At 43.7% G+C, this 9702-nt stretch overlaps 1 protein-coding gene across 1 annotated transcript; it reads right to left on the reverse strand.

Annotated features, from left to right (window-relative positions):
• Nucleotides 1–561: 561 nt before the first annotated feature.
• LOC100915011 (keratin, type II cuticular Hb6) lies at nucleotides 562–8104 on the reverse strand. Its single transcript, XM_003772220.3, has 9 exons — nucleotides 7688–8104; nucleotides 6608–6816; nucleotides 5751–5811; nucleotides 4924–5019; nucleotides 3899–4063; nucleotides 3525–3650; nucleotides 2972–3192; nucleotides 1667–1698; nucleotides 562–1520 (listed from the first exon to the last, which is right to left on the reverse strand). The coding sequence occupies exons 1-9, from the start codon at nucleotides 8057–8059 to the stop codon at nucleotides 1303–1305; spliced, it is 1500 nt and encodes a 499-aa protein (XP_003772268.1). The 5' UTR covers nucleotides 8060–8104; the 3' UTR covers nucleotides 562–1302.
• Between the last annotated feature and the right edge of the window lie 1598 nt (nucleotides 8105–9702).

Genomic DNA, 9702 nt, shown 5'->3' on the forward strand with positions numbered 1-9702 from the left:
TAACTTTCCTGTTTCAGGGACTGTGCAGTTTTGCACTACATGAAACAGGCACCAACAGGAATCCTTGATTTATTGGACCTCCAATGGATTCACAAATGAATAATTTGGGTCCATGGAGAGGATTATACCCATCAGAATGGAGTGGGAGGAAGTCTCCTGTTGACCCCTGTTATATAAACAAAGGTAACTGGGGACTCACGAATGCAGCAAACTTGAGCTGGTCCAATATAACAGAACACAGGTGTTGGTAGAATTCCTTTGAGGGTAGGGGCTATCTTCATGGATATTCATTAGTTACTATTTTTATGTGTGTGTCCATCCTTCATCTATGGGAAGGCAGCACATCTAATCAGCCTGTATTATTTAGGGAGAATATCCTATCTTTGAAATCATATCACCCAGAGACAGATAATTAGAACTGAGCTGACTACCAACTGGAGAATTTCCCAACTCCCTCCAGTCTTGGAATACTTGGTAACTCTATAAGGAATTCTATGAATCCCCTAAATCACATTTGTGAATCAGTATCATTGGTACATTTAAGACTCTTAGACATCAGACTTGATTCACTACATTGAATTTATTGGAGAGGCAGAATGAAACAAAGACAAACATACAAGAAATTGAATTATTGGCTTTCTGGGAACTTTGGGGTATAGACAGGGGAAGGAAATTAGATGGGGTGTGAATACCATAGAGTCAACTGAAAACAAAAATACAGCAGTGTTTCTCATCTTCCCATTCCAGAGGCAGCAGCCATAATGACAGCATAGGCAGAGTGACTGTTGGCACAACCAAGGATCATTACCTAAAGCTACTGAGAAACCCTTTGCTCCCAGATGGGGTTTCTCCTCCACCCTCTGTAGACCTTAATGTTACTATTGTAACAGACCTGCCAGAGCCAAATAATCCAGCAGAAGACAGACAGACAGTTGGAGAAGAAATACAGTGAGATAACTACTAAGAAATAACTGCCTGGTATATAAGCAACAGATTCAGAAAAGGGAGCCATCCACCCATCAGAGAACTAGATCCGATTGGGTATTAAGATCAGGCCATCCAATAGCTACTAAGGTCTGGTTTAATATCAGATAGTAGAAGAAAAAGAAGATGGAAGTCCTTGGGAAATTTCATTTAGAGGCATAAAATGTGCAAGTTCTCATGCTCTGTTGAAACTGTGGCTGGGCCATGGAGAGTGGATGGGACTGAAGAATACATTGCTGTCCAAGAGCAGTGAAGGATGTGGTGAGGTTGCAGTGACATTTCTGGGGGTGAAGTTCAATTCTGTTTCTTCCTGACTTCCTAACACCTCTTGACTCCACAACAGCTGGTACCACAAGAGCGGATGCTACAGCCGGTGCCAACACCACTGCCACCCCCACAAGGGGCACAGGCATTGGGTGCACTGACCACCACGCTGCCACCAGAGGGGCCACTACTGCCGCTGCTGACAACACGGGCACCGGAGGTGCTGGTGCAGAGATCGCCACAGACGACGCCACCGCGGGAGCTGCTGACACCTAGGATGGGGAGAGGCAAGAGAAAGACAGAGTCAAGTCTGTGCTGCAGCTTGTTCTGCTTGAGAACATCCAGAAAGCAACACCCACCACTAGAGACGCTCCAGCAACCCCAGTATGAGCAAAAGGGGAAAGCTGAAATTACTTACAGACATTCACAGCACCAACACCCTCACACAACCTGTGTTGGGGAAGAAAAGGAAGAAAAGTCAGTTTAATGTCAATAAAGCCCCTCAGTTCACTCAATTAAGGTGGAATAAAATTCAAAGTCATTCACTATGCACTGAATTTGGAATCAGAAGACCTGTGTTTAAATTCTAGAACTTCTCCTTATAAATGTTGGAGTCCTAACTCCTACATTAGACTGTGAGATGGCTAAGACAGAAGCCAAATCTCTACCAATATTCCTTCCCAATACTCATAGAAAGAAGATGCCCAATAGGGAGAGATATACTCTTTGTTGACTGGCTGACCAAAAGACCCAAGAGACATGGATTGTAACTTGGTTTATATTTCTCTGTCTCATCTACTACTGAATGACCCAGCCAGAGACATTAGAATCATTCCCCTCCTTTCAATGAGACAGTATTTTCACCATCACCAAAAAAGTGATCATTTCTTTTTGTAAAGATCTATGCAGTAGGGGACACACACAACCTTTGAGTATCTCAACAGAAAGTTCTTCTTAGTATTTAGCTGCAACCCTTGCTTCCATTATTGATTCCGGTTTGGGGAACTCAACAGAGTACAGTGGCTCTGGACAGGCCAATGAAAGCTTCCCATCAAAGTCCTCAAGTATAAAACACAATTAAATTGATAGAAAGCTATGGCTGGATTTGCCAGGATCCAACCAATGTGATTAAAGCCTTTGTAAAGTACCTGTGGAGCCAGAGAACTAGAGATAAATGGTAAAGTGACAGTGATGGGATAGACATTAAATGTCAAGGCTGAGAGAGGGATGAACTGGTGCCATTGATGGGGATGGAATGAGAATGGAATAAATGTCAGAGTTGAGAAGCTAAGAGCCTGGGGTGTGCTAACTATCAGGGAGGGGTAGGACTAAGTATCATATTAAAGGGATGGTAGAGTTCTAGGAATAAGAGGGGGGGTAAGTGCCACCAATGGATGTGGGGAAAAGATTTGGGAGGATGTAAAGATTGTTGATACCAGGTGCAAAGGAGGTCCAAAAGGAAGCTCCAAGTAAGCCCTGAGCTGAGGACCCATACCCACAGCCAGTGAGTCCAACTGAGAACCCCCACTCAAAAGCTTCTAAGGGGTGGGAAGAATATGCATAGGACTAAGTTCAAATTACCTGTCCAGTGCAGGATGAGGGAAGTTTGTAAAGGAGAGTCGAGTGACTGTTTCCTCTGCCCTAGTTCAGAATGGTTAGGGACAGAGCAATCTGGGAGACCTGGCTGGATTGGGAAAAAGGAAAGACTGCCCAAGGCACCCACCTTTGCTCCTCGCCTTCCAACAGGCGTTTGTAGGTGGCAATTTCGATGTCCAGACCCAGCTTGGAGTTCATGACCTCCTGGTACTCCTTCAGCAGACAAGCCATGTCCTGCTTAGCCTTCTGCAGAGCCTCCTCCAGACCGGCCAGCTTGCAGCGGGCATCATTGAGGGCAGCCTCACCCTGCTGCTCAGACTGTGTCACAGCAGCCTCCAGCTTGGAATTCTGGAAGGGGCAACAGGAACCCATGAGGAGAAGTCAGGTTAGCAAAGTGTTTGGGGAATCATATTTCCTGAGACAAACTCAACTCTTTCCCTGCCTTTATGCAGAATTCTTCCCTCACCCATCTCTCTGCCTGTCTGCCTTTGTGTTTATCTCTTATCTGTCTCTCTCATATAAAAAGGGGCTTCTCTAAGGGAAAAGGTTCTACAGAACCCCTTTATCTTTTATCTTTTCTGGTTCTTTGGGAGTTCCCCATGGAAATATATGTATATTGAATCTCTCCTGCTATGGTTTAACCTAATTCTTTTCTATCCAAATGTGATCTCTGTCCATACCTGGCATTTGGCATTCTCCACCTCAGCAGTCAATCTCTGGATCATGCGGTTCAGCTCATTGATCTCCTCCTTAGTTCTGCGTAGAGTCTCCCCATGGCGGATCACTGTGGCCTTCATCTCTTCACACTATAAAGGGAAAAAGAGAAAGAGGGGAATTATATACTAGAGAAAGAAAAAAATCATCAACTTATCTCAACAATTGCTGCAATCATCTGTTCCTCCCTTAAACCACAATGGGAAAGGAGCCTCCATAAAGGCCTGGAAAATGAGTATCTCCAGAAAAAAAGGCAAGTCCTTCCCAAAGCTATCCACCCACCAGCCTTCCCATTGCAGTTCAGGTGGAAGAAAAAGGTGAGGAATCCATGCTCACTCACCTTGCTGCGGTACCAAGATTCAGCCTCAGCCCGGCTGCGGCTGGCAATGTCATCGTACTGAGACTTGATTTCAGCAATGACACAGTCCATGTTGAGGTCTCGGCTGTTGTCCATCTTCACAACAACGGAAGTGTCTGAGATGTGGGACTGCAGGACTCGGATCTCCTACAAAGTCAGGGGAAGGAGAAAAGAAAGAGATGGTCAAACATTTGTGGAGAATGGAATTCTATCTCTGTACAACTCCTCAGGATTCCATCTTCCTTTCAGACATGCCCGTTGTGGTCCATCCTGTCCAAATCTCCCACTTCAGATACACAGTCCCAGGAAAGACAAACAGAAAGGCAGGAGGAGTCATCCAGGCTGTTTCCACTTCAATTGATGCTGCTTGCTGATTTCTATTCAGAGCTATAGATTCCTTGCTTTCTCCTGACATATCTAGCAGACCTGCTATCTGATTTTCTAGTTTGATCCATCATCTTCAGCTCTAGCTCATTCCTTTCTTCCAGATCCACATGGACATGTAAATACTTTTATCTCTAAATCTTCTAAACTAGGGCAGGGGGGGGGGGACATGTAGAATAATTGTAAGATTTAGATCTGGAAAGAAGTTTTAGAGATCTAGTCCACTGCTCTCATTTTATAGACTTAATTTCCTTTCTATCTTTCATTTGACAATCATTTGGACTTAGTCCTACAAGCATGTTCTTGCAAACTTCTTACCAGTTTCTATAGGGGATAAGAAGTCTTTAACTAAGGGTTTTGACTCTAGCCTCCTGAACCAGCAATGGGACTGAATTCCTGAGTACAACTGGCTTTTGAACCTCAGCTCCCCTACTCCAAGGCCTCCTATCCTGGAGAGAATATGTTTCTTTTATGTATTCAGAAGAGTTCAGATCTGGAGAGGAGCTGCTGCTCTAGTCTGGCATGAATAAGCTCCATGGATCCTGAACTTCCTTCCCTGCCCCTGGGCTTTCTCTTTCTCCATGGTCTGTGTGTTTCCCAGGTGCTCCTTCTTGGTTTCTCACCTCCTCATACAAGGCCCTCAGGAAGTTGATCTCCTCTATCAGAGCTTCAGTATTGGCCTCCAGGTCAGATTTGCGGAGGTAGGCACAATCGACATCCTATTGGGAAATGGAGAAGGAACACTGAATACATAGAAATGAAAGCTTACAAATTTATAATGAAGAAACTTGAGAGTCAAATAGATAGCAAGATGCAAAAGTGGAACATAAATCTGGGTTTCCTTCTTGGCAAATGTATTTCATTCTATTTCAAAATGTGCTCTTCTCCATCTGTAGATTTCCCAGAGGCCATTTCCCAATCTGGGGGAATATCCTCAGAGATCTTCCTCCTTTTCTTTCCAACCAAGAATTCATCTGACTCTTAAGTTCCAATATATTTAAGTTATGTCCTATTACTCCTAGTCATATCTTTGCTTATGGATTCAATTTTAGCTTCCACCTTCAAGAAACAAAGAAGAAACTCGGGACAGGAAAAGATCCAGATGTATAGACGCTTCTTTGCTATAAGACTTGGCAGAACTTCCACCACTCTCCAGCTGGTAAATCATAAAATCTGAAGCTAGAAAGCTCCCTCAGAGGTCAATTCATACCTGTCCTTTCCCTGGGGCTGGATGCTACTCCCTGATCAAACATCACTTCCCAGTTTCTAATTGTGTTTCTCAGTATCCTGGTTTTCTTAAAAATTCATCAGATTTGCTTTGGAAAGATTATCTTATCCTCCTTTTGAAGATCACAAATATCTATACCCTGAAGAAAGCTTTGTGGGCACATATTTCAGAGCACTTTTCTTTCTCTCTTTCAAATCAAACCCCATGCCCAGTGTCACTCACCTTCTTCAAAGCAACGAATTCATTCTCAGCTGTGGCTCTCAGGGAAACCTCCTCCTCATACCTGAAATAGAATAAAGGAGAGGGAACCCAGATCAGTGAAAGGTAGATTGAAGTCCTTCTGAGAAAAGGGGGGGCATATTAACTAGGAAAAATCCCATATATTAGACTCAGGATCGAAAATTGGAGATCTAACTCTTGGTTCTCTATATCAATGATGGGTCCACTAGCAATGCAGATCATTTAAAAACCATCCTTTGTTTGAACCTGAGACACACTGGCCATAATCTGGGAATGCACAGCACTTCAGAAAGCCTCCCTGTATATCTCTCTTTAGAGGAGTTAAAATGCTGTCCATCTTCCTCATCTGTACTTTCATAAAAGGAAGATAAACAGCATCAAATCATCAGCCTATGTTGAGCTGCCTTCTTTCTCTGAACTGACTAGCTTTCCTGGGCTATACAGAGAGATAATAAAACAGTAACAGAAAATTTTTCTTTCTAAGGTCTATAAGAGTCTTTGGAGTATGAGAATGTACAGTGGGGATTGAGAGTTGACTATAATATCAAGAGAAATAGTGATAGCTTCAATAGAAAATTAACAGCAAATCTAGAATGGAAAAATAATAAATATCCAGAAGACCCTTATTTCCTTCCTAACACCAAAACTGAGAGGGTTTTAACACCCTTCCTTCCTCCTTTACCAGGTGCATTCATGCCCCTGAATCTCCCTCCTATTAAAAGTCTCCCTAAAAAAGGGAGTGCTCCAGTCTCTAACGCTGTGCTCCAGTCTCTAACTCCTTTTACTATTGGGAGGTTCTATAGTAGAAGCCTATTTCCTTTCTTTTGCCAAATTCTCACTTCTTCTTGTAGCCCTCCAGGACTTCTTGCACGTGATTGAGCTCAGAAGCCAGGCGCCCACTGTCAGCCTCCACACACTCCAGTTCCCGCTTCAGGGTCTCAATATATCCCTGGAACAGGGGCTCCAGGTTGCTCTCACAGCATTTCCGGTTCTGGTAGAATTGCCACTTGGTCTCCAGAAGCTTGTTCTGCTGCTCTAGGAACCGCACCTATTGTCCAAGGAGGAAGGTGAATGGTCAGGCTAGTTCCTAGTTATTCTTATATCCCATGGAGAGTGCTCCGGAAAGGAGTAAGACCAGACAGGAATTCAACAGGAAAAGAAGAGAAGGAAGATAGGGGACAGTAGGGAAGGCAAAAGGGGACAGTTGCAAAAATAATAAAATAAACCAAAAATAATTTTTAAAAAGCAATAAAAGGCTGATTCTCTGAACATCTGTCCTGTCCAGATCAGAGGACAACTAATTATCAAAAAAAATCCCTGAATATTTTCACCAAGAGCTAAAGTTCTGTATTTTGTAATTCCAAGGATAGATAAGAAAGAAATCATAATTTTCTAATCCAGAAACTATCTAATGAGTTATTGAACATCTGGATTTTTCCAACACAGAGATGACTTAAGAATAGAAGGAGTGAATATAAAATCTAGAGCCAGGGGACACCTTTGAGATCACCTAGTCCAGCCTATTTTGTAGATGAGAAATCTGGAGTCCCCAAATAGAAATATCTGGTCCTCTGAACCTTAATGAGAAAATTGCTTTAGTCCAAAGACCCAGCTTTCTCATTCTAAAGGCAAACTCCTATTCTCAGATGGGACTCTACAGTTCCCCTCTGCTCACCTCACAAAGGATAAGCCACTAGGAGAAGGTTTGAGGAAGATGGGTTTCTAGGATACCAGTGCTGATTGGGATATTGTGGGTCACCACAGAAAGGGTAGCTAGCTGGCAGTCTTCATTCCCCTTTTGTCAAGGTTAAGGAAGAACCATCCTACACTGAAATCAAAAAGACTTCTCCCTCTGTTTGTCTGCTTCCTCTCCCCAGAAGGCATTCCCACAGAGGAGAGCTCACTTCTTCATCACTTACCTTGTCAATGAAGGCAGCGAATTTGCTATTCAGGCACTTAATCTGTTCCTTCTCCTCATGCTTCACACACTGAGCATTGGGGTCGATTTCCAAGTTGAGGGGGGTCAGGAGGCTCTCGTTGACAGACACAGTGGTAATGCAGGGGGGGCTGGGTCCGCACACTCCGCCAGAGCGGTAGCCAAAGCTACGGCCGCAGGAGCCAGCCCTGTAACCTCCACAGAAGCTGCGGCTGCCAAAGCCAGACAGTCCCCTGTAGCAGGACACTCCTCGGTAGGGAGCAGCTGTAACACAGCAGCGGCCAGGTCGGGGCCCACAGGCTGAGGCACAGCTGAAAGCTCTCACAGAGCCTCCACAATAAGATCCACAAGTCATGCTGCTGCTTCTGGGAAAGGTTGTCTGAAGAGGAGAGGAATTGTTAACAAGATGACAAGTCTCTGGTCTCATGGTCCTTTTATACCTGTGGGAGCCAGGCTTGGTCCCTGCCACTGGGTCAAGAGCAATTAACAGCCTTAATGGGCTTGGGACATTTTGCTGCTTCAGCTCCTCCCTTAATTTGCTTAATTGGGGGCCAGATGCAGCATAGATGTTTATGAACCTTCACCCCAAAATGCCCGCTTTTCATCTTCAAAGGGCCCAACTCACATCATCCCCTCCCATTATGCAGGTGTGGAAACTGAGAGATTGCAGTGACTCAGGCCAGGGGACTGAGACAGGGCCAATGAATGTGATTGAGGTTTCATCTTCCCTCCCTCCCTTCTCCTCCCTTCCTGGATCCAGAACTTCAAGCTCTCGAGACAGGGGTCCCCTTTTCTAGAAATGTTTTCTGTGTTAAATTGGGAATGAGGGAGAATCAAGAACTAGACATTATTTGGGGGAATAGGGGAGGATGTTAGATCTTTTATCATGTTTCTGTGACTGGTCCTTTAGCAACATATAGGCATCACATACACACATGTATACTTCCTTACACACTCACTCCCACACATCACATGCAACATACACACAAAGCAAATTTATGAATTGCCTGTGTATACCTATGAATATATTCATGACCACATGCACCCATTCAATCAGAATTTAAAGCTGGAACGGACCTAGAAATCCACTACCCCTTCATTTTTTCAGATGAGAAAACAGAAATCCAAAGAAGTAAGTCGAGTTGCCCAAAATCACTGAGAAATTAAAATGCAGAACTGAGAACAAAGCCAAAGTCTTCTGTTAAAAATCTAGTGCTCTTTCTGCTACACCAAATACTTCTTGCTCCCCAAAGTTTTATACTGAACCTTCTCCCAAAAAAATTGTAAATTCAGACCCTATTCAAGAGTCCTAGCATTCAGACCCTATTATGAATTTCTTCAGAAACGGGAGAGTTCTGTCTTTGGCATCTTCCTGAGAACTTAGAGACAAATATCTTTCTTCTCCTCCAGGGATCAATGAGCTGTCCAAATTACCTCAGAACTGAAAATTGTTATCTTATAGGCAGAAAGGGGGATTCCAAGGTGTCTAGGGGGGAGGATCCTGTGGATACAACCAAACCAAAAAAAAAACTATTCTTTAATCTGATGCTACACACACACACACATACACACACACACACACACACACACACACACACACACACACAACTACCCCCTTTCGGTGATAAGGCTACAAAGCAGCCTTTTTTGTTTCAAAGTCCCTCTTAAAATTGTTGATGGTCCTCCTTTCTCAAAGAAGACCTTGATACCAGAGAAGTGATGCCATCACATACAAGTGAATTGGATTTAAGTGAGGGAGAGCTAAGCAAAGTCACCAGCCTCACTTTCTCCTCCAGGTCTATCTAGATCCAGTGGCAAGATATAGATCAAGATGACTGGAAATGACTGTGAATAGAATGGAAGAACTTGGTCTTTTTAAGCTAAGGTCTCTCCCAAGACTGTGTGGATTCTAAGATCATGGATTTAAAGAAAGAAGGTGCCTCAAAAGTCATCAAATTGTCCCTCCTTTGCCTTAGAGTACAGTGAAAAGAACTTTGG

Source organism: Sarcophilus harrisii, chromosome 5 (assembly GCF_902635505.1).
Source record: "Sarcophilus harrisii chromosome 5, mSarHar1.11, whole genome shotgun sequence".
Taxonomy (NCBI): domain Eukaryota; kingdom Metazoa; phylum Chordata; class Mammalia; order Dasyuromorphia; family Dasyuridae; genus Sarcophilus; species Sarcophilus harrisii.

Excerpts from the sequence above, each read along its gene's own strand:
- LOC100915011 (XM_003772220.3), bottom strand. The coding sequence starts at position 8,059 with ATGACTTGTGGATCTTATTGTGGAGGCTCTGTGAGAGCTTTCAGCTGT. Across the intron at positions 5,020-5,750 it reads AATTCGTTGCTTTGAAGAAG|GATGTCGATTGTGCCTACCT; the intron begins GTGAGTGACACT and ends ATTTCCCAATAG. Across the intron at positions 4,064-4,923 it reads TGAGGGCCTTGTATGAGGAG|GAGATCCGAGTCCTGCAGTC; the intron begins GTGAGAAACCAA and ends CTGACTTTGTAG.